Source organism: Carcharhinus amblyrhynchos, chromosome 28 (genome assembly GCF_965287045.1).
Source record: "Carcharhinus amblyrhynchos chromosome 28, sCarAmb.v2.hapA, whole genome shotgun sequence".
NCBI classification, from domain to species: Eukaryota; Metazoa; Chordata; class Chondrichthyes; order Carcharhiniformes; family Carcharhinidae; genus Carcharhinus; species Carcharhinus amblyrhynchos.
Genome location: NC_137351.1, coordinates 28,813,018 through 28,838,513, shown reverse-complemented (window position 1 = coordinate 28,838,513; position 25,496 = coordinate 28,813,018). Strand labels below are relative to the sequence as shown.

Here is a 25,496-nt window from a genome sequence, read left to right as displayed (position 1 = left end):
TTAATTCCTGATTTTTTTTTTAATTGAATTCAAATTTCACCATCCGCCATGGTGGGATCTCCAGAGCATTGCCCTGGCTTACTACTCCAGTGACAATACCGCTACGCCATTGCCTCTCCAAGGACCAAGGACGCATCAAAACAAATGTAGTCTATAAACTGAGTGAGGTGTGATCAACTGAAATGTTGGAAGGCTGAATTTTTCCCTGATAAAGAACTGTTGAAGAAAGCTCATCCGGGAGACTTCAGGTAGCATCGTGAAATGGTGTGAGGCCTGAAGCTTTTTTTGGAGAGTGTGTGCAGAGTATTGGAACATCTGTGGCCTGGAATCCAGAGCTCCGAATGCTGACAGCGAAAATGTAATTGCCCAGCCCTCTAAAGTGCTGCCAAGTGCGATGATTAAAGTGTCAGAAATCGCAGCTTTTGAAAGGTTAGTCCTCAGGCTCTCCCCTCCTTTTCCTCATTGTGGAAGGAATGTTTCCGGCAGGATCCGCACACCCTTTCAGATGTGAAGGATCCACCATTCCTGGTTGCTGATTTTCAAAGTTGAACGGAGGATCCGTGAATGTACTCACTGGTTAGAATCGCCTTGGCTTCGTTTTCACTTCCTCCTCCTGTTCCTCCTCCCTCAGGGTGTGGGCAATGTCCCATTTAAGACCAATACAATGGACCACTGAGCTGTTTCTGTGCCCTGACCATTCCAGTATTCATACAGCCCCCTATCCTCAATTCAAAGCCACTTCATTCACGTCACCTGGGAACGCAATATTATGAAGACCAAATTATTGCGTGTGTGGTTTCATTCACTGGCACAGTGGTTGACACTGCTGCCTCACAGCACCAGACTCGGGTTCAATTCCGGCCTTGGGCGACTGTGTGGAGTTCGCACATTCTCCCCATGTCTGCGTGGGTTTCCTTCGGGTGCTCTGGTTTCATCCCACAGTCCAAAGATGCGTGGGTTAGGTTGGCTGGCCACGCTAAATTGCCCCTTAGTGTCAGAGAGACTGGAAAGGTAAATAAATAGGGATACAGGGATTGTGCCTGGGTGGGATTGTGGTTGGTGCAGAGTCGATGGGCCAAATGGCCTACTGCCATTCTATAGTTCAAAGTTTTTTGACGATTTGCATTTTTATCGGAAGGAATGACTTGAACAATTAGGAGTAGACGATATTTTGAGAAGTTTCTGCTTGCAGGAACGCAGCTGGAACAAGTTCTCTGTTTAACCGTGGAACAGAAGAATGGTTTCATAACCTCATTTAAAGCATATAATGGTAACACATAATGGCTTTTGGTCAAAGTTTGTTAATCACCGGGGAAGCACAAACATGGATTGAATCAATTAAATATGTTTTACTTCTGAGAGGCTGACAGCACAATAAAAATAAATGGCAGAATATAAGACATATTAAAAGTGATATAATATGTGTATGAGTGTTTGTGTTGGACTGTTGTAATTACCCAGTTTCAGTCATGAATGTCTCCAGGAGCAGTATTTAGCACTGCTCCCTCACAGTGTCAGGGACCTGGGTTCAATTCCCGGCTTGGGTCATTGTTTGCGTGGAGTTTGTACGTTCTCCTCATGTCTGTGTGGGTTTCCTCTGGGTGCTCCAATTTCCTCCCACAGTCCAAAAATGTGCAGTTTAGTGGATTGGCCATGGTAAATTGACTGTTAGTGCCCCAAAATGTGTAGGTTAGAGAGATTAGGCCTGGATAATGCGTGCGGTTATGGGGAGACGATCTCGGTAAAATAATCTGTCAGTTCTTCCAGATTGATGGTGTTCCCAGTGTAGACTGTCAAGTTCCCATCCATCCCATCGCATATCTAGACAGGAGGAATATTATTCTATTCATGTGCCAGTGGTACATACCTCAGTATGTAGTTCTCACAGGAGACAAATGACTGCACAACGCCAGGGATCTGAGTTCAATTCTGGCCTTGACTGGCGGTGTGGAGTCCACACATTCTCCCTGTGCCTGCATGGGTTTTCTCTGAGTGCTTCGGTTTCCTCCTACAGTCAAAAGATGCTAAATTGCACCTTAGTGTCAGGGAGATTAGCAGGGTTAATACTTGAGGTTACGAGCGTAGGGTCTGGGTGGGATTGTTATCAGTGCAGGCTTGATGGGCCGAATGGCCTCTTTCTGCACTGTAGGGATTCTATGATTCTATGATCTTCATTCTGAAAACAATTGAGCGTGGCATAATGCGTTGAAGAAGACTAGGAACACAGACACCTGCGGAAATATGTTCCAGTTATCGTCACTGATGTCCCATCACAAGCGCTACACTCCCAAGTTCTAGGTATACGCATGGGGTGCTAAAGCAATACTTTAGATATTCAGCTTGGGCAGAGGAAGCAACTTAGGCTTTAGCCCAGGAGAGATTTGCAATGATGTTGTTCTCTGTTATGTGATGCCCTGAATCTCTTCTGAGATCTCTGGTGCTTCTCAAATTCTGGCCTCTTGTACATTGCCAGTTTCTATCAGTCCATCATTTGAGACCCACCCATCAGCTGCCAAAGCCCTAACTATTTCTTCATCAAATCTTTTTCCCTCTCTACCTGTATTCCTTCAGTGACTGTGGCTGGTAATGTCACTGGACTAGTAATCCAGATTCTGTGGGGGCTTGGGTTCAAATCCTAGCAATAGAAATCCAGAATTGAAAGTTTGCCTTAAAACTATCATCAGTTGCCATAAAACCCCGTTGTTCAGGGAAGGAAATCTGTCATCCTTACCTGGTCTGGCCTACAAGTGACGTCAGACCCACAGTAATTTTTTTTATGTTTTACTTATTTGTGAGACACAGGCATCGCTGGCTAGCCAGCATTTATTGCCCATCCCAAGTTGCTCTTGAACTGGATGGCTTGCTAGACCATGCTAGAGGGTAAGAACATAAGAACATAAGAACATAAGAAATAGGAGCAGGAGTAGGCCATCTGGCCCTTCGAGCCTGCCCCGCCATTCAATAAGATCATGGCTGATCTGTCGTGGCTCAGTTCCACTTTCCCGCCCTCTCCCCATAACCCTTAATCCCCTCTCTTATCAAAAACCCATCAACCCGCTTCTTAAAAATATTTAGCGAGGCAGCCTCCACCACTTCAACGGGCAGAGAATTCCAGAGATTCACCACCCTTTGAGTGAAGAAGTTCCTCCTCAACTCCGTTCTGAACCGCCCCCCCTTTATCTTGAGGCTGTGCCCCCTAGTCCTACTGTCTTTTTTGAGCGGGAAGAGTCTTTCCACCTCTATCCTATCCATCCCATTCATCATCTTATACGTCTCAATGAGATCTCCCCTCATTCTTCTAAACTCTAACGAGTACAAGCCTAGTTTATTCAGCCTCTCCTCATAGCTCAACCCCCTCAACTCCGGTATCAGCCTAGTAAACCTCCTCTGCACTCCCTCCAAGGCCAAAATATCCTTGCGCAGGTGCGGCGCCCAAAACTGCACACAGTACTCCAGCTGCGGCCTCACCAATGCCCTATACAGCTGCAGCAAGACCTCCCTACTTTTATATTCAATCCCCCTCGCTATGAAGGCCAGCATCCCATTCGCCTTCCTGACCACCTGCTGCACCTGCAGGCTGGGTTTTTGCGACTCATGCACAAGGACCCCGAGGTCCCTCTGCACCGTCGCCTGCTGCAGTTTTTCGCCACGTAAGTAATAGTCCTTCCTACCATTCTTCCTACCAAAGTGGACCACCTCACACTTGCCAACATTAAATTCCATTTGCCATTTCCTGGCCCATTCGCCCAGCCTATCTAGATCCTTCTGCAGACTCTCCACACCCTCCACACAATTTGCCTTTCCCCCAATCTTGGTGTCATCAGCAAATTTCGACACCCTACACTCGGTTCCCTCCTCCAGATCATCTATATAAATGGATAAATGGTAGTTGACAGTCAACCACATTGCTGTGGATCTGGAGCCACATGTAGGCCAGACCAGATAAAGGACGGCAGATTTCCTTCCCTAAAGGACATTAGTGAACCAGCTGGGTTTTTCCGACAACTGACAAGTGTTTCATGGTCGTCAATAGATTCTTAATTCCATTTTAAGAAAATTGAATTCAGATTCTACCATGGCAGGATGTGAACCAGGGTCTGCAGGGCATTAGCTAAGTTTCTGGGTTAGTAGTCTACCAATAGTTCCACTGGGCCATCGCCTTCCCTTAGTCGTGTGGTTGGTTTTTAACTGCTCTCTTAATTGGCCTAGCAAGCCACTCAGTTCAAGGGCAATTAGGGATGGCCAACAAATGCTGGCTTTACCAGCAACACTTATACCCTATGAAAGAATGATTTAAAAAATTTCTGGGGTCACATATTTTTCACGTGTTTTGTTAGTATGGTTTTTTTTATAAGGAAATAGTAATTAGATATGAGAAGTAAAAGAACTGCTCAAAGATGTTAGCACTGAGGGATGAAAGAAAGGTTTGAATTATAAAGGATGAAGCTATGACAGAGACAAATATTTTCCATTGGTTTTTGTTTGGTAGAAGTAAGAATATAACTAGAAGATGTCAAAAAGGAAAAGGAACAATTGTCCAAAAATGCGTGGGTTAGGTGGATTGGGCATAGCAATTTGCCCCTTAGTTCCCAAGATGTCTAGGTTAGGGAGATAAGTGGGGTTATGGGTATACAGCTTAGGTAAGATGCCCTGTTGGAGAGTTAGTGCAGACTTGATGGGCCAAATGGCCTCCTTTTAAAGTTTATTTATTAGTGTCACAAGTAGGCTTACATTAACACTGCAATGAAGTTACTGTGAAAATCCCATAGCCGCCACAATCCGGCACCTCTTTGGATATGCTGAAGGAGAATGTAGCACTGTCAGTGCACCTAACCAGCATGTCTTTTGGACTGTGGGAAGAAACTGGAGCATCCGGAGGAATCCTACACGAACACAGGGAGAACGTGCAGCCTCCGCACAGACAGTGACCCAAGCAGGGAATTGAACTCTGGTTCCTGCTGCTGTGAGGCAGTATTGCTAACCACTGTGCCACCGTTCTGCACTGCAGGGATGCTATGATTCTTCTTCGATGATAACTCTACAGAAGAAATTTGTTCTATAGAAATGGGTAGAACCCAAGGTAAATAAGACACCAGGATCTGATGGCCACACCGTGGGATCTTGAAGGATAGCAGAAGCTCGAGACACTATTTTCCATCCTTCCTTAATTACACAAATTGGACTGAAGAGTGGCCAAGGTCTCCATCGCAGGCTTTCCATATGCTCATTGACACACAGCAGCACTCCATGTGTGAGCATTCTCCCACGGGAGACACACCACCTTCTACTATTCAGGATGAAGGAACAAGTCATTCCTTTGTGTAGTTCCGCTTGCTCTATCAGCTTCTGTTTAAAAGCAGGGCCAGTGAAGTCCATATCTCCATATAAATCAGAAAGGACACTCTGTATGCTACGCTTCTGTTCTACATCTGCTGGCCCTTTATCAAACAACATTGATAATCCTGCCTTACCCCTGCTCATTAATCCATCAAGGCATTTTTCTTGAGCATCGCTATCTGTGTGACTGCTTCCAGAGACAGCGCTTCAATGGATAAGACTTCCTGGATTGGCTGGGGCACTCTTACACCCAAAAAGCCTTGTGCAAATCATCTAACATCTGAATAATATTGGGCTTATCATACTCCTGAACTTCCTACTGGCCCCCACAGATCTTTTCTTTTCAAAACCCCCCCGTCACACAAATCAACCATTGGTTCCCATGGCTGGTGACAAACAGTTTTTGACCTATTTCACCCTGCGTCCTCCAATTATCGCAGAGTTTTGCTTTTAGTGCTCTTGGACACAATGAATCGGCCATGGAAATTGTACATAAATTTTCTACCACAAAAGACGTGCGCAATTTAACTTATACGTCCCGCGGGGCTGGGAAGCAAGCTGAAGCCTGGGATTAAACTCAGTGACATGTGGAGAATAACGTACAATAAAAACAAATTGCTGCGGATGCTGGAATCTGAAACCAAAGGAGATAATGCTGGAAAATCTCAGCAGGTCTGGCAGATCTGTAAGGAGAGAAAAGAGCTGACGTTTCAAATCCAAATGACCATTTGGCAAAATTGGGTTGAGCTTTGACAAAGGGTTATCTGGTCTTGAAACACCTCTCCTTACAGATGCTGCCAGATCTGCTCAGATTTTCCAGCATTTTCCCTTTTGGTTTCAACGCACATATGATGGACTGAATGGGCAGTTTCAATGCTGGAATGTTCCATTCACATAAACACATTGATTTCTAATATCTAACCGGCTGCATACTTCATAATATTAATCTTTTTACAGTGCACTCTTTACTCTTGCGGTTTTTAGCATGTGCATCTATGTCCTGCGTTGTTACTTTACTCAAATGATTATGCTTTACCATTTTGCTCTTGATGATGTCCTGGGTTTTGTTCACGCCTCCAGCCAGTTTTTGACAGAGGACTCATCGCCATCCCCTCTCCACCTTTCACAGGTAGAACCATCGAACAGTGGCTTCTCGAGCGCAGAAGGATGTTGCTTGACCTATGCCAGCTCTTTGACACCACTATCTGATTTGGTTACAGTGGTGGAAGTTCAGTGGTGGAAGCAAGCACATTAGGAATGTTTAAGAGACATCTGGATGGGTAGATGAATAGGGAGGGAATAGAGGGATATGGACTAAGTAAGGGTAGAAGTTTTTTTTTAGTTTAACTAGGAGATCATGATCGGCACAAGCTTGGAGTGTCGAAGGGCCTGTTCCTGTGCTGTACTTTTGTTTGTTCTCTTTGTTAACCTAACATTATCCTGATAACCAACTACTGTGGTTTCCTCCCACAGTCCAAAGATGTATGGGTTAGGTTGATTGGCCATGCTAAGAAATTGCCCCTTAGTGTCCAGAGTAGTGGACGTTAGAGGGATTAGTGGGTATAATATGTAGGGATATCGGGGTAGGGCCTGGGTGAGATTGTGTTCGGTGCAGACTCAATGTACCGAAGGACCTCACTCTGCACTGTAGGGTTCTATGATTCTATAGTGCAGAAGGAGGCCATTCAGCCCATCAGGTCTGCACCGACCACAATCCCACTCAGGCCCTATCCACATAAACCATTGCACTTACCCTATCTAGCCCCCTGACACTAAGGAGCAATTTAGTATGGCCAATTCATCTAACCCGAACATCTTTGGTCTGTGGGAGGAAACTGGAGCACCTGGAGGAAACCCATGCAGACCTGGGGAGAATGGGCTAACTCCATTCAGACAGTGACCCAAGCTGGGAACCGAATCTGGATCCTTGGCACTGTGAGGCAGCAGTATGCCACGTGCTGCATTTGCAAGTGAGAGTTCCTTGTTGCTAGGGTTCAATTTCTGATCCTAGTCCACTGCCACTCTCAAATAAAGCACTGTGTGTCTGAAAAGGTTTACAATGGCTTTTCTCTTTATCATTTTATTAAACAATTTCTCCAATTTCTTATGTTTATTAAAAACATAGGGTGGGATTTTCCAGCCCTTCCTGCCGACAGGATTTTCCGGTATCGTCGAAGGTGAACTGACTGACAGCAGTGAGGGAAAGCCGTACAAAATACCATTGACGTTAGCAGGACTGGAAAATCCCACCAGCGAGCCAATAGAGAGCCACCTCTACTGCTAGAAAAACTGCCGCGGGGGGACTGGAAAATCCCAGCCATAGTTTTAATTGCCTTTGACCCTTTGAACATACCAAATTACAGATGACTGGAATCAATCTAATTGACTCCAATTGTAAGTCATGTTTGTCGTTTGTGACTTTACCGCTATTAATTGTCCCCTTAACCCTAAATCTACCCTTTAACTTCTGGAATCTAAGGAAAACTGCCAGTTTCTCCGATTTCTCTGTTGCAATGACATCCCTCATCCCTAATATTATCTTGTTAAATTTCCATTGCACCCTCTCTAAGCCCTTGCTTTCCCTCTGAATGTGAGATGCCCAGAAATGGTGCCCTGCGATGAACCAGTGGTTTGTTGATTTGATTTGATTTATTATTGTCACACGTATTAGTATACAGTGAAAAGTATTGTTTCTTGCGACAAAGCATACTGTTCATTGAGAAGGAGAGGAGAGGGTGCAATGTTACAGTCATAGCTTGGATGTAGAGAAAGATCAACTTAATGTGAGGTATGTCCATTGAAAAGTCTGATGGCAGCAGGGAAGAAGCTGTTCTTGAGTCGGTCGATACGTGACCGCAGACTTTTATATCTTTTTCCAGACGGAAGAAGGTGGAAGAGAGAACGTGCGTGGGGTCCTTAATCACGCTGCTTTTCCGAGGCAGTAGGAAGTGTAGACAGAGTCAATGGATGGGAGACTGGTTTGTGTGATGGACTGGGCTATGTTCACGAACCTTTGTAGTTTTGTGCTGTCTTGGTCAGAGCAGGAGCCAGACCAAGCTGTGATACAACCAGAAAGGATACTTCCGATGGCGCATCTGTAGAAGTTAGCTTCTGAGGGCTGTGGTTCCCAACCCCACAGGCTCGCTTGGGGGTCTGCAGGACCCGGTTATGAGCAATCCAGGGAGACAAAAAATAATCATAAAATGTTTGATGAGAATTGCAGGAGCTGGTTGATTAATGATTGAGGTGATTTTCTCTACTAGAGCATGGCATGCTAGCGAAGGAAGTAGTCTCTCTTGAAGATGCTCAAAGTTCCATAAAGCCAACTGAATATGATTGGGAATAACACAGTTCCAATTTTCAAAACCAATTTCCAGCCTCCACAGCCGTTTGTCAAGAGGGTGGAAAATTTGGTCAGTTGCAGTACGTCACATGATCACTTTTCATTATTTTACAAGTGAAGATAGTTCCTGTATAACCCTGGTCTCATCTAATTGTGTTCAGGATATTATTCCTGTTGAGGGAGAGGGAGTTTCATTAGAAGAGGGGGTTACATAGAACCACAGAAAAGTTACAAAACAGAAGGAGGCCATTCAGTCCATCTTGCAGAGACTATTTCCTCGGGTGGATGTAGCTGTTACTAGGGAGCATAACTTTAAGGTTCATGGTGGGAGATATAGAAGAGGTAGATGCTTTACTCAGAGTGGTTGTGGTTTGGAATGCACTGCCTGCTGTGATAGTGGAGTCGGACACTTTAGGAACTTTCAAGCGGTCATTGGACAAGCACGTGGAGCTCACCAGAATGATAGGGAGTGGGATAGCTTGATCTTGGGTTCAGACATAGCTTGCCAGAACATCGAGGGCCGAAGGGCCTGTACTGTGCTGTACTGTTCTATGTTCTATGTTTTATTTTGTCCATACCAGCACAAGGACACCCAGATGTCCTTTCTAATCCCACCTTCTTGCACCCGGCCCATTACCGTGTAGCTTACAATACTTAAGGTGTAGATCCAGGTACTTTTTAAAAGAGGTTAGGGTCTGTGTTTGCAGTTGGGCAGCAAATTTCTGACACCCACTTGGCTTTGAACCTTTTGCACAGCCCATTTTCCTTGAGTCTACGCTTCTTGAAAGTACCAAAGTACCCTCTCTTCAGCAGGGACCCCCATTGACTCTTGGTCTGTGTATCCAGCTGCATAGCCCAGTATAATTAGCAGAGACTGGCTCCCTTTAAAAACTGCAGTGTGATCCAGGAGCTGCTTGTGAAACCGTGAAAAATAGCACTCTTTCAGCTGAAAGTAACGCGGTAACAAATTCATTGTGTCCCATGACCGACCACAAGTGGAGCAAGAACCTGCATGTAATAAGTCTTAGGAACGAGGTCTGCAGCAAGCATGTTTAGTGTTCTCATCATTGGCAGCCGTGTGTGTCTGAGCATTCCTCCTTGCCGGAGTAAATGAGATAAAACAGCCCTGCGGATTTTTGGCGGGGGTGGGGTGCTGGTGGGGACCAGCAACTGCTAATCTTGCCAAGCAGAGATACCAAGGGATTACACTTTCCTAATCGCACAGAACCCTCCTCAACAGTAAATCATAGCCGAGCGGAACGGTGAACTGTTCTGTGGTTAAGGATGGACTGAAAGCTCAACTGTTCTGGAGCAAGTCTGCAGCTTTACAGGGAAATAAATAATGGTGCAGAAAATAATAGTCCAGACCATTTGAAAACAGATGTGTTGTGTTGGTTTTGTTTTTTTTAACGGCTGTATGCAGGGCCATCTGGGAAGGAGAGCCAGTAATTTTTGTTTTAATGCAAGATCAGTGAAGGTACAAGTTTTACATTACATTTATGGGTGGCACAGTGGTTAGCACTGCTGCCCCACAGCGCCAGGGGCCTGGGTTCAATTCCAGTCTCAGGTCTGTGTGGAGTTTGCACTTTCTCCTCGTGTCTGAGTGGGTTTCTTCCGGGTGCTCCGGTTTCCTCTTACAGCCCAAAGATGTGCGGGTGAGGTTGATTGGCCATGCTAAGAAATTGCCCCTTCGTATCCAGGGGTGCGTAGGTTAGAGGGATTAGTGGGTATAATATGTAGGAATATGGGGGTAGGGCCTGGGTGGGATTGTCTTTGGTGCAGACTTGATGGGCCGAAGGGCCTCTTTCTGCACTGTAGGGTTCTATGATTCTATGAGTCTGCACCAATCACAATCCCACCCAGGCCCTATCCCCTTCACCCCATGCATTTACCCTAGTTAATCCTCCCTGACACTAAGGGGCAATTTAGCATGGTCAATCCCCCTAACCTGTACATCTTTGGACTGTGGAAGGAAACTGGAGGAAACCCACGCAAACTCCACACGGACAGTGACCCGAGACTGGAATTGAACTCAGGTCCCTGGCGCTGTGAGGCGGCAGTGCTAACCACTGTGCCATTGTGCCACCCACAGTCCAAGATGTGCAGGTTCAGTTGATTGATGCTAAATTGCCCCTTCATGTCAGGGGGATTAGCAGGGTAAATACATGGGATTACAGGGATAGGGCCTGGGTGGGATTGTTGTCAGTGCAGATTCAATGGGCCAAATAGCTTCCCTCTGCACTATAGGGACTCCGTGATTCTGTTACGGACTCTAATCTGGTGTGTATGCTTTTACATTGGTGAAAGGGTATATCTAACCTCACAACATTGCTGGGGTGTCATTCAGACTTTTGTACCTGTGCCAGGTCTCTGAAAGAGCCAGACCTTGGCTGGAATTCTCTGGCCATCCACGCCAGCTGGGATTCTCCGGTTCCCGTTGCAGTGAACGGAGATCTGGTTGAGCGCCAAATTCCTCATCCTGTCTGGCAGCAGCAGTTTCTGGTCAGACGTTCCAGCTACGAAATTGGACAAGGCCCAAAAACAGCCAACGGGGCTTATGATGCAGGATTGCCCGGGCAAGGAGGCAAACTCCAAGCTCGAGGTAAAGATATTGCTAGAAGTTGTAATGAAATTGGGTTTTGATGCAGGGAACACTCAATAATGACACAATATGGCATACCTGTGATGGTGGGTTTGCCTGAGCTAGGGTGGAGTGAAGGATCAGGGTAGCCAATGTGCTTAAACCGTGGCTTTATCTGATGCAATTCTTTCAAGCCATCGTGGTCTTTTGGCTAAGATGAAGCTCAGACCCAGCCTGGGAGAGGGTGCAATGCCTCATCCTGTCAGCTTGGATCTTGTTTGATTGAGCGCAGGGTGGGTGCCCATGTCTTGTCAGCTTGGATTAGGTTTGCCCCTCATGTGGGGACCATGATCAGAATTAATTGGCTTTGTTGATTAGGAATAAAGCATCAAAAAAAGGTGAGGTTGTACCTTTTGGCTAAGATCAAGGGGGGGAATCTCCCGTCCTGCCCACCTTGGGAATTGTAATGGGTGGATGGGGGGGTGGGGGGTGGGGGGGGTGCAGGGGGATGGTGGGGGTGGGGGGGGACGCGGTGGGGAGGGTGCGGTGGTGGGGTGCAGACCGCACCAAAGGTCCATTGGTCTCGGGCAGGATTCTCTGGTTTTTGGGCGAGTGTGGCCGGAGAATCCCACCACAAGCATCAGATCAAACCCAAGAAGACGGGGTGCGATGCCTCATCTTGTTTGCCTGGATCTTATTTGTCTCCCTGGTGAGGGCCATGAATTGGATTCAGTTGGATTTTGAATTTGGTTTTTTTGGAGCAAGCAAGGAATGGATTTGGGTTTGCCCAGTCCATTCTGCACATTGGTTTTTAACTCTAAGGATGGAGTGAAACATTTTTTTAAAAAGTTGGCACGGTTGTACAGCAAAAACCAAAGCACCATGTGTCCTGACGTGTGCTCTGCTGAGTATTCATGATGTGGAGATACAGGCGTTGGACTGGGGTAAACGCAGTAAGAAGTCTCATAACACCAGGCTAAAGTTCAACAGGTTTATTTGTAGCTTTCCAAACTGGCTGTTCCCTGAACTCCCACCCACCTGAAACAGCCAGTTCCGAAAGCTAGTGGTGTTTGCTACAAATAAACCTGTTGGACTTTAACCTGGTGTTTTGAGACTTCTTACTGTGTCTCTGCTGAGTAATATAGGACTCCTCCAGACTGACTCAGACAGGAGAAGCATCGTTCACACATAAGGGTCCCATTTCATGTGGCAACACAACACTCACCGTGTACATCCTGTCCAGGTGTGCATAGGTTGCGTGCCAGAGTGAAGAGTCATTTATTACCCAAGGTAGACACCCTCTGATTTGTCATGGCTGAGATGTAAATGACACAGTGGGTTGACCCAGGATGAAGGCTTTGTGACTGCTGTGAGGATATTGGGTATTGATCTGCATGATGTGCTACATATGCTCACAAACCAGCTGGACATTGCGAGAGTAGACTTCTACTCACTTGCTGTACGTCTCAGAGCTAATGTGTAAGGTCTGTGCAGTCTAGCTGAAACCACGCGTTTGTTCCGCCTGCCACTCTCTGGCAAGTCAGAATGAAATGTTTTCAACTCTATTGGATTGCAGACACTCAGGCCCAGATTTTCATTCCCAAGACAGACGTACAGTGTAGAAAAACACCCAGCTTCGTGCATCTGCCTATTCCTCTGGGCATCGCGGTGGCACAGTGGTTAACACTGCTCCAGGGACCTGGGTTCGATTCCTGACTGTGTGGAGTTTGCATTTTCTCCCCCTGTCTGCGTGTGTTTCCTTCGGGTGCTCTGGTTTCCTCCCACCGTCCAAAGATGTCCGGGTTAGGTTGATTGGCCATGCTAAATTGCCCTTTAGTGTACTGGGGTACATAGGTTGGAAGGATAAACAGGGTAAATATGTAGGGTTACGGGGATAGGGCATGGGTGGGATTGATGTTGGTGCAGACTCGATGGGCTGAATGGCCTTCTGCACTGTAGAGATTCTATGATTCTATGGAGAAACAGCCTGGAATAACTGGACTTTTTTTCAAAGGTGGAATTGAGAGAAGTTGGGGAGAAGAGGGAGGTACAGGGATGTGTGCTGGGTTGTGCCGATGCACCCCTGAAACAAAGCAGAAGCAGCCACTGAGGCAAATTCATGAACACATCATTCCCCTCCCACCCACTCATCCTCATGGCCCTGACAGCACTTATGCCAAGTTAGTGCCAACTTATATTATTCCATGCCCCTTCATTCATCCACATGGCCCTTTATGCCAACTCACACAGTGCCCACCCATGGACAGATCTCAGGAGATGTAAGATTAAGCATTTATGACAGACTTCTCTTTATATTGCAATAACATATTTATTGATGAAAGCCCATTCAAGACATTTAAACACCTTCAAGTACTTAATCCTGTAAAAAAAAACAAACATTTGTATTCATAGCCCCACATCAAAACCTCCGTCCCAGTTGGCCACATGGATGCCATCTACATGAAGCTGCTCCATGTCCACTCTGCTGATGGCAAACGACGGGTGTACTGATGCCTTTAGTTATTGAAATTTGCTTTCTGCTTCCACCTTTTCCATATCACGTCTAGCGTCACCACTGGAAACCACTGGAAACTTCCCTATAGTGTTGCATCAAGGAATTATCCTAATGTGGCTGCCTGCTAACTTCCTGCTACTCCGTCTTCCAGCATGACTCACCAATTCTGGAAAAACCCTGCCCAATATTCCAATTACTCCCTAACTGATGGTTTATCTCAGCTTGGCATTACTTCTGCTTTTCTTCTCTTGGGCTGGTCTTTATTTTTTGGCAGCTTTATCGCCTTGTCCCAGCAGAAACTCTGTGCTCCTTAAGTCTTTCTGTTCTCCTGTTTCTTTCAAGTTGTAGTATCTACTGGTAGAGAAAGATCTGGCATCAATATATCACATTTTGAACCAAGTGAATAGCTCCTATTGTCATGTAGGTTGGTGAATATGCTACCCATTTGACACATAGCCTGTTCCCTCAATAGCAAATGGGACGAATAACCTGTTGACTGGTTCTGGTGATTTTGGTTAAGGGAGAAACATGGGGTGGGATTTACCATGCAACCCACTGCGTGTTTCGCAGTGGCAGGAGGCAACCACCATTGGCCACTGGCAGGGATCCTCTGAACCTACCATTGCCAATGGAGTTTCCCGTTGAATGCCCCCCCCCCCCGTCCCCCTCGCCACTGTGAAACCCATGGTGGCGGTACACCATCCGCAGGACCAGAGGATCTCACTGGCATGAACATCCATTAGTTCTGGAAAAGATAGGCCTTCAGTTAAGTTGATAGGTAGCGTTTCCCATCATGTAGCACCCCCTCAGTACTGCAGAGATGTCTCCACCCTCTGTTATGTATCAATATCTCTGGAGTGGAGTTTGAACCCAGAAATTTCTTGCTCAGAAGTGCGAACGCTGTATCTATTGTCAAAGGGAGGAGCATCTTCTTTAAAGAGACTGTTCTTGATATTTCATCAGTGAAGCTATCCAGTTAGCAGATATAGACAAAAAATGATCCACCTTCAAAGGGATTACTCGTGAAGTAGTTTCTTTCATTGGCAGAATGTTTCAAACTCACAGTGCCAAGATGTGAGTTCGATTCCGGCCTCGGTCACTGTCTGTGTGGCACGGTAGCACAGTGGTTAGCACTGCTGCTTCACAGCTCCAGGGTCCTGGGTTCGATCCCCAGTTCGCATCACTCTGTGTGGAGTTTGCACATTCTCCTTGTGTCTTCATGGGTTTCCTCCGGGTACTCTGGTTTCCTCCCACAGTCCAAAGATGTGCAAGTTAGGTTGATTGACCATGCTAAGAAATTGCCCCTTAGTGCCCAGGGATGCGTAGGTTAGAGGGATTAGTGGGTATAATATGTAGGGATATGGGGATAGGGTCTGGGTGGGATTGTGTTCGGTGCAGACTCAGTGGGCTGAAGGGCCTCTTTCTGCACTGTAGGGTTCCATTATTATCTATGCATTTATCTAAATTGCCCCTCAGAGTCAGGAGGATTAGCAGGCCTAGGTGGGATAATTGTTGGTGTAGGCGTGATGGGCTGAATAACCTTTCTTTTGCGCTGTAGGGATTCTATGATTCTCTGCTTCTGAAAACTTCTGATACAAAATACTTCAGGTCACTTAGGATGATATAAAGTTTAAAATTTGTATTTATTAGTCACAAATAAGGCTTCTATTAACACTGCAATGAAGTTACTGTGGCATTCCTCTCATCACCTCAGTCTGGCACCTGTTCAGATCAATGCACCTAACCAGCACACCCTTCAGAATGTGGGAGGGAACTGGAGCACCCAGATAAAACCCACGCAGACACGGGGAGAATGTGCAAACTCCACATAGACGGTGACCCAAACTGGGAATCGAACCCAGGTCCCTGGCACTGTGAAGCAGCAGTGTTAACCATCGTACGATATTAATTTGTCACAAGGGAGCTGGGGCACTTCACCTTAGAGCGGAGGAGGATGAGAGGCGACTTAATGGAGGTTTATAAGACGATGAGGGGAATAGATAGAGTGGGCGTGCAGAGACTATTTCCTCGGGTGGATGTAGCTGTTACTAGGAGGCATAACAATAAGGTTCATGGTGGGAGTTATAGGAGGGATGTCCGAGGTAGATTCTTTACTCAGAGAGTGATTGGGGTGAGGGCCTGCTGTGATAGTGGAGTCGGACACTTTAGGAACTTTCAAGCAGTTATTGGATAGGCACATGGAGCACACCAGAATGATAGGGAATGGGATAGCTTGATCTTGGGTTTGGACATAGCTCGGCACAACATTGAGGGCCGAACGGTCTGTACTGTGCTGTACTGTTCTATGTTTCTATGTTTCTATATGACAGGTGGGCAAGCACTATTTTTCTTAGTAGCCAGCTGTGAATTTATACTTCTGTAATTGCCTTTCTTTAAGTTGAATAAACTTGTTTCTTTGCAACAAAATCAAACACCCCGCCATCATTTGTTGTTCAGGTCTACTGCAAGGTATTGAGATAGTTATACTCAATGAATTAGGAATGTGGATTTATGACATGTAACTGACTACCTAAAAGTTCATTTTATTTAATACCCAGAGTCCTAGCATCATAAACTCTTTATTAAACCCAAAATGGAACTCAGCGCCAGTCATTGCGAAATGTTGGGAGTTGGTTTAGCTCAGTTGGCTGGACAGCTGGTTTGTGATGCAAAGTGATGCCAAGCAGCGTGGGTTCAATTGCCGTGCTGGCTAAGGTTATTCATGAGGTTATTCTCAACCTTGCCCCTCAGTTGAGGAGTGGCAACCCTCAAGTTAAATCACCACCAATCAGCTCTCTCTGCTTAAAAGCTGGGGCAGCACAGTGCTTAGCAGGGGCCTGGGTTCGATACTTGGCTTGGGTGACTGTCTGTGCAGAGTCTGCACGTTCTCCCTCTGTCTATGTGGATTTCCTCTGGGTTTCCAGTTCCAGTTTCCTCCCATAGTCTGAAAGATGTGCTTGGCTAGGTGCATTGGCCATGCTAAATTCTCCCTCAGTGTACCCAAACAGGCGCCGGAGTGTGGCAACTAACAGATTTTCACAGTAACTTTAATGTGATGTTAATGTAAGCCTACTTGTGACACTAACAAAATAAACTTTAAACTCAAAAGGGGAGAACAACCCATGGTCCTGGCAATATTTGCATTATGCAATGCTGTTCCTTGCCTCCCTGCTACTATATTTGTAATGGTCTGTAACTTTCAATCACTACTCTTGACTTTAACCTGAGTTGCCTCATTGTAACCCCGTGCCTGCAAACTCCTGGAAGGCCCAGACTTGGAAATGCCTGGAGCTCCATTACTCGTGAACCTTAGTAAGTGTTGGAGAGAAAATCATTTTTATTGTCTCTTTTTGGATGAAACTGGTGCCAGAAGGTGACTGTTCACTCAGTTCAGACTGTGAACTATGTGCTTTATTGAGGAAATATTCCCATTGTACAACAAGTCTGTAGGGAACCAAACTTCAGCAATGCAAAAGCTACAGAGCAACGGGTAACGGCTGTTTTTGGCGAGGAGGTAAAACTGATGCAGTGTCATTCTTAATTCTAAATTAAGGCTACATATTGTACTTGACAGTAACGTACGCTGCATTAGATTAAAAGCTGGTGTGTATGTCATTAATTATTATTACTAAGCAAAATAAGTGGAATTATTGAAGGGGTTTCTGTCTTTGCGTTGATTGCTTTCTGAAGGGACATTCTTAAGAACCACATCTGTTTGAAATTTCATTGAAAAGTAACCAGAAAACCTGCAGTTCGCATTAAAGTGCGGAACGTCAGTCAACTTTTTTCCTGTCCTGCGGATATGTAACTAGTATCTCCGAGATGCTGCAGGAGATTATCGGGATACGCAACCAATTGACAGTTTTGCTTTCAGTTTTAGCACAGAGCTGTTTGTAAACCCGAGTTTCTGATGGTTTACTGTGCAACCCATTTTGGAGCTAGATTGTTGCGCTTCTGATCTGAAGTCTTGCAAAGGGACAACATTGAGATTTCTCCCCAAAAGTCTAACACATTCAGTGAAGACAAGTCCCACTGCTCTAATGTTGTATGGGTGAAACTTGTGCACTTTTGGCAAATAGAGTAGTTAATGGAATGAAAACCAAGCACAGGGCAGAATTTAAGGGGAGCAAGCAGGTGACATGGATGGAAATGGGTGTATCATTCACTCCCACCCAGCCTTATCATCCGACAATAATTTAGGGGGAGGATGGTGGTCTAGTGGTAATGCCGCTGGGCTGGATTCTCCGACCTCACTCGCAGCCGGGATTATCCTGTCCTGCTGTGGTGAACGGAGATTTGACTGAGCACCAAATTCTCCATCCTCGCTTGGCAGTGGCCGCAGGGTGTGAACGGCCAGAGAATTCCAGCCACTGAGGAGTAATCCGGAAACCCTGTTGTTTATTGTTTATTGAATAGTGTCACATGTACGCTTACATTAACACTGCAATGAAGTTAGTGTGAAAATCCCCCAGTCGGCCGCACTCTGGCACCTGCTCGGATACACTGAGGGAGAATTTAGCACGGCTAATGCACCTAACCAGCACGTTTTTGGGAGGGAACCGGAGCAACTGGAGGAAACCCAAACTGTGCAGACTCCACATAGACAATGACCCAAGCCAGGAACCCGGGTCTCTGATGCTGTGAGGCAGCAGTGCCAACCACTATGCCATCATGCCTTTCCAATCCAGATTAATATGTTAGGGGAGGCAGAGGCATAGAACTAGGAGGAAAAACATAGTAAAATGGGGAAATAAGAATACTGGTCTGAAATATATTTTCCTTTTGGGAAGATACTCATCCAGAAACCCAGAGTAATGCACTGGGCACCTGAGATCGAATCCCACCATGGCAGATGGTGAAATTTGAATTCCGTAAAAACCATGAAACCATTGGTGATTGTCATATTAAAAAAACCATCTGGTTCACTAATGCTGTCCTTACCTGGTGCGGTCTGCAATCACTGCGGATCCATGGTAAATGCTCTCTGTAGGGCACTTCAATTCAAATCAGGCAACAAAGTCAGTAACTCCCATATCTCATGTAATAACTATTTAACAGGACGGTGGTTACTGCTGCAACTCTCAGTGAGGTTGACCATGGGAGCCGCATGAAAAGGCAAGTTGGTGTGCGGGGGAGTGGGGTGTAGGGATACATTGCAGGGTTTGAGTTAGAAAGGGAAAGGGGAAATGTGAGGTTGATCGAAGCATGGGGAGGAGTCCTCCAGTGGAAACAGGGAGCCTTGTAAAGTAGGCACCGTTTCCCCCACCCTTCCCACCACATGCCCAAGCAGTATTACCAGCTGAGTATTTTGCACCCATTTCCAGCCTTGGCCCGGGTGCCTGTGAGTTAGCATCGGGGGGGGGGGAAACGGCCCCTAAGTGGCCATTAATAGGCACAAGGTCAGGTCTGACCACCTGATGCCTTGTCTGCCAATTATAAAATTGTGGTGCGGGCAGGAGTGGGAGAGTAGGTGCCCGGATAGGCAACATGACATTTTATGTGCATCCCTGCCTACAAAAACCCTCCTACGGGGAACGTAGAATTCTGCCCACAGTATCTGTTCATCTGGCTGCAGTGAGCTCTCCAGCCTTCACCTGAGGTTTGGTGACCCTCAGGTACCAGTCAGCTCTTGCCCCTCAGAAGGGGAGAGTAGGCTATGGTCATCTGGAGCTATGGCAACTTTACCTAACTCTCCATCCCTCAGAGACCCCGGCACCCAGGTGTGTAGCACACATTTGAATCAAACTTAACCACTTTCCATTTGGCCTCCTTTCTTCTTCACTGGACAAAAAGACATGGAGAGGGGGAAAAAGTAGCTGAAAGCAGCTTCTTTATCCTTCTTCTTTAGCCCTCTGCCTGCAGAGAGGTATTTGGCACTTATCCGCACATTTGGAAAAGTCCCATGATTTGTTTAAGATTCCGGATCCCAAGTCTACCACAGCCAGAATGGGGATTAAACCCCTGTACGTGGCAGTAATCTGATGCACACATTAGCTGTCTAGCCAACTGAGCTAAGCTAGTCATTACCCTACAAGGAAGAAATGATAAATCAATACACAAGCTTACATGTTAAAATTTTTAATTAATAAGATTATCCAAAAAAAAAGTACAATCATTGCACAAACTGGAGTCATAATACCAGCAATTTAGAAGGATATAGGATGATGTGATCAGAGTTTTTGAGACATTAGGGGGGAATAGAAAGCCTGGAGGGGCCCAGGATTCAGGAGCATAGTCTAAAAACCTAAACTCTTCAGTTAGACATTTCCATGGGGAAGGGAGGAATCATGTCTCCATGCAAACTATGGCAGGAGATTAAACTCATTTCACAGTTGACATTTGGGCTGGAATTTTGTGGTGGTGCGGTGGTTAACAATGCTGCCTCACAGCGCCAGGCTCCTGGGTTCAATTCTGGTTTTGGCTCACTGTCTGTGTGGAGTTTGCACCTTCTCCCCGTGTCTGCGTGGGTTTCCTCCAGCTGCTCCGGTTGCCTCCCACAGTCCAAAGATGTGCGGGTTAGGTTGATTGGCCATGCTAAATTGCCCCTTAGTGTCAGGAGCATTAGTAGGGTGAATATGTGGTGTTATAGGGATAGAGTCTGGGTGGGATTGCTGTGATAGGCTGATACTCGATGCAATTTAGAAAGTTGAGGGGGAATCTCATTTAAACTTACAGAATACTGAAAGGTCTGGATAGTGTAGATGCAGGGAAAATGTTTCTGTTAGTAGGAGAGACTAGGATCTCTGAGGGCACAGCCTCAGAGTAAAAGGTCTCCTTCTGCACTGTAGAGATTCAATGAATTTTGCCACCCCGCCCACAAAGGGAATCGGAGGGGGCGAGGGGCGGTCCAAGGAGAGGTCTGTTGACCTTGGGCAGGATTTTCCGGTTTCAGGGTGAGCGAGGCCGGAAAATCCCACCCTAGATCATCGGGAATCTGAGATTGATGGATTTTGGGTGTGTAACGGTATTAAGAGATAGGGGAGTCAGGTCACCGAGCACTGAATGGCCGAGTAGATTCGAGCGTCCAAATGTTCTACTCATGTTTCCATGTTCCCCGTTACATTCACTTTTCGGTCCTGTTTGAAACTTGAGCCCAACATCAGTATCGATGGCAGAAAACTGTGTCAAAGAACAAAGAACAAAGAACAACCCAGCACGGGAAACAGGCCCTTCGGCCCAACAAGCCCGCGCCGCCGCATCACCCGACACCTATTCTACCCTGCGTATCTACAAATAGAACCCCTGACTTAGCCAGATTCAGGGGAGAATAGTGTCAATTTGGTAAAACCAATCAGCCTAAGAGCACATCTTTGGGGTGTGGGAGGAAACCGGAGCGCCCGGAGGAAACCCACGCATCCACAGGGAGAATGCACAAACTCCTACAGACACGGGCCCAAATCCATGTATCTGCACAGCTAGCAGTGCTAGTCACCGAGCTGTTGCGGCGCCCGTCTACCGGTCCAGGATCAAGCACACACACCGACACGAAGTACTAGGCCACTCCCGGAACCTCCAGGAGCAGCCCACGCACGACCCACCGTGTGCATGCCCCTCGTTTGACAACGAGGTGGACCTCCACCTGCGGAGTGAAAAGACAAAAACGTTAATCACAAGCTTGCCTTTCCGGTGTCTCCCGAGGTTCTAACCCTTATTCAATAACCCCTACCTCGTTTCACTCATGTGCCTATCTAACTGAACCTTAAACGAGTCCAACGTTCCCGCCTCCACCACCCCACTCGGTAGCGCGTTCCATACCCCCACTACTCTCTGCGTAAAGAACCTTCCTCTCATATCCAAATTATACCTCTCCCCCCTCACCCTTAAATCATGTCCTCTTGTATTCGTAACCAATCTAGGGAGCAGTCTCTCACTATTGACCCTGTCTATTCCCTTCAGTATCTTATATACCCCTATCATGTCACCCCTCAATCTCCGTCTTTCCAATGTCGTTTTCGAATGTCGACCAATCAGCCCAGTATGAAAAGCAATTGCAAAAGAACTCCTCTGAGGAGAATGGGATTATATCAATTGGACTGGGATCATTTTATTGTATTGAGTTTTCCATGTAAAACAGACAGTCTAACTGCTTTATGTTGGTGTCTTCTTATGTTCCACACCCAACTGCCTCCCACCTGTCTTCAACTGAGTAACAATGGAATTTAGCCACTTTTAGAGGCATAATTTTACACATTGCTTTAGTGTTTAGAATGTAAACCCAGTGTCTTGTTGTGGTCAGAAAGTTGATAGTGGACTCTTGGAGAGGGTCCAGAGGAGGTTCACAAGAATGATCCCAGGAATGAAAAGCTTGATGTATGAGGGGCGTTTGAGGATTCTGGGTCTATACTCAATGCAATTTAGAAGGATGAGGGGGAATCTCATTTAAACTTACAGAATACTGAAAGGCCTGGATAGCGTGGATGTGAGGAAGATGTTTCCATTAGTGGGACAGACAAGGATCTGAGGGCGCAGCCTCAGAGTAAAGGGACAACCCTTTAGAACCAAGATGAGGAGAAATTTCTTCAGCCAGAGGGCGGTGAATCTATGGAATTCATTGCCACAGAAGGCTGTGGAGGCCAGGTCATTGAGTGCATTTAAGACAGAGGTAGATATGTTCTTGATTGGTAAGGGGATCGAAGTTTATGGGGAAAAAGCAGGAGAATGGCTTTGAGAAAATTATCAGCCATGATTGAATGACAGAGCAGACATGATGGGCCAAATGGCCTAATTCTGCTCCTATATTTATGGTCTTAAGAATTGAAGAGTTGCGGTGTGTTGCAAGCAATCTGCAGTAAATTTGATACGCAAGGACAGTACTTAATGTTTTGTGGCAAAGCTATTGGGGGTGAAACACTTTCCTAAAATGCTTAGTGATAAATTGCATAAATATAAACTCCAAAATCATACTTGTAAAGTCCATAAACAAGCAGTTGAAAGATAATTGGACCAAAAGCTGCACCATGGTGCCTGCCAAAATACAAGTGTCACTCTGAAATTCAAATACAATGTCCTTTCCAACTTTTTTGCTCTGTAAAACCTGAAGTGTTTCCTTGCACTGGGGAGTGAGATGTGTGTTCAATGTTTCCTTGAGACATGACGTAAGAACATGTTGCAGCCATTTCAACAAGTGGTTGATGTGTTCCACTATTTGCCACAAAGTGTATTACTCCTTTTGAATGTTAATTACAAGGTCACCAGTTGCCACTCCCAGCATTCCAGTTAGTTGAAATGATCGGTGGAACAAATACATTTCCTATTGTTTAACGCTTAAGACATGTTCGGTTGTGTGCGCGGCACTCGTATATTTGATGGTTTGCGCTGCGTTAATGAACACCCAGTGTAGATAATGCTTCATTCTTTCTCTGTTTTCAGGCCATTCGCTGCACATTGGTGAACTGTAACTGCGAGTGCTTTCAGGCTGGGAAGATCAATATTCGTCAATGTGACCAGTGTAAACATGGATGGGTGGTACATGGTAAGGACTACTGAAGATGTTGATATGCACCCCAAGGCAGTTTGGGGACTAATGCAAAGAGCTACCTACCCATCCTGTTGCTAACTAATCCAATGGTAAAGTGGTCCCAGATGAACACTGGGGACAATGATGGAGAGAACTGACTGATGGTGATTTGATTTGAGGGTCACGATACCTTAGGCAAACGGCAAGGTTGAGAAGGTGGGGCCTTCATAAATAACCTCAGCTGACACTGGAATTGAACCCACGCTCTTGGCATCACTCCACATCACGAACCAGCTATCCACCCAACTGAGCTAAACTGGCCCCCACATTGCATGGTCCTTCAGGATTGGTAGAATGACCCTAAGAACCATCATAGAACCCAATTCCCTCACTTCCATCCACCAATTTCCTCCAGTCATTCAGTGCAAAGTTGATGCTTTGGATTTTAAGCAATCAACTTTGAGTTCATGTGTGGGGTCTCCCTCTCAGCTAAGATCCTGTTGACAAGTGATTAGGCTTTGACTCCCATTTTCCTACACGTTTACCTAGTCAGGACAGTGCAACCTAGTGACACCGACAGAGCGATGATTAGTAGTGGGAATGCCACTACAGAAGAGACACACTGAACATAAGAGTACCAAAGTTATGTTGAAGTTGTATGGCCATTGATGATTCGATTTAATTTGATTTATTATTATCACGTGTATTAGTGCACAATGAAAAGTATCGTTTCTTGCGCACTATACAAAGCATACCATAAATGGAGAAGGAAAGGAGAGTGCAGTGTTACAGTCATAGCTAGGACGTTGAGTAAGATCAATTTAATGCAAGGTAGGTCCTTTCAGAAGTCTGATGGCAGCAGGGAAGAAACTGTTCTTGAGTCGTTTGGTATGTGATCTCACACTTTTGTATCTTTTTCCTGATGGAAGAAGGTGGAGGAGAGAATATCCAGCTGCATAGGGTCCATGCTTATGCTGGCTGTTTTTCCAAGGCAGCGGGAAGTGTAGGCAGAGTTGAGGGATGGGAGGTTGGTTTACATGATGGACTGGGCCACATTCACAATTCTTTGTAGTTCCTTACGGTTTTGGACAGAGCAGGAGCCAAGCCAAGCTGTGATACAACCAGAAAGAATGCTTTCTATGGTGCATCTATAGAAGTTGGTGAGAGTTGTAGAGGACATGCAAAATTTCCTTATCTTCCTGAGAAAGTAGAGGAGTTGATGGGCTTTCTTAGCTAAAGCATCGGCACGAGGGGACCAGGACAGAATGTTGGTGATCTAGACACTGAGAAACTTGGAGCTCTCAACCATTTCCACTTCATCCCCATTGATGTAGACAGGAGCATGTTCTCTTTTACGTCTCCTGAAGTTGATAACTATCTCCTTCATTTCACTGACACTGAGGGAGAGGTTATTGTTGTCGTATCAGCTCACCAGATTCTCTATCTCTTTCCTGTACTCTGTCTCGTCGTTGTTTGAGATCCGACCCACTACAGTCGTGGCGTCGGCAAACTTGAAAATTGAGTTAGAGGAGAATTTGGCCACACAGTCATAGTGTATAAGGAGTATAGTAAGGGGCTGAGAACCCCTTGTGGGGAACTGGCATTGAGGATGATCTTGAAGGAGATGCTGTTGCCTATCCTCATGGGTTAGGATCCAGTCGCAGAGGAGGAGCCAAGCCCCAGGCTTGGAGATATATTTTGTAGGAATAATGGTGTTGAAGACTGAGCTGTAGTCAATAAATTTAGAAATAAGTTTAGAAATTTGGAATATTTTTCGGGGTGAGTAGGGAGGTGGGAGAATTTCAAAACTGTGAAAAATAGATAGTGAGTTATTCTCCAGAAATGTCCAACCTCACCCACAGCTTGGATTCTCCAATCCTGCCCACAGCTGGGATTCTCCGACCTCACCCACGGCTGGGATTCCCTGACCTCGCCTGCAGCTAGGAATCTCCAATCCTGCCCGTGGCTGGGATTCTCCGATCCTGCCCGTGGCTGGGATTCTCCGACCTTGCCCCATGGCTGGGATTCTCCGACCTCGCCCACAGCTGGGATTCTCCGACCTTGCTGGGGGCTGGGATTCTCCGACCTTGCCCGTGGCTGGGATTCTCTGACCTTGCCCGTGGCTGGGATTCTCCGACCTTGCATGTGGCTGGGATTCTCCGACCTTGCTGGAGGCTGGGATTCTCCGACCTTGCTGGAGGCTGGGATTCTCCGACCTTGTTGGGGGCTGGGATTCTCCGACCTTGCATGTGGCTGGGATTCT

At 46.2% G+C, this 25,496-nt stretch overlaps 1 protein-coding gene across 1 annotated transcript in view; it reads left to right on the top strand.

Annotated features, from left to right (window-relative positions):
- Positions 1 to 25,496, top strand: part of bnc1 (basonuclin zinc finger protein 1) — a 108,877-nt gene that overhangs the window by 37,378 nt on the left and 46,003 nt on the right. The window contains exon 2 of the mRNA XM_080214004.1: positions 23,146 to 23,248. Within this exon, the coding sequence (XP_080070130.1) occupies positions 23,146 to 23,248 (103 nt within the window). The remainder of the gene's footprint in view (positions 1 to 23,145; positions 23,249 to 25,496) is intronic.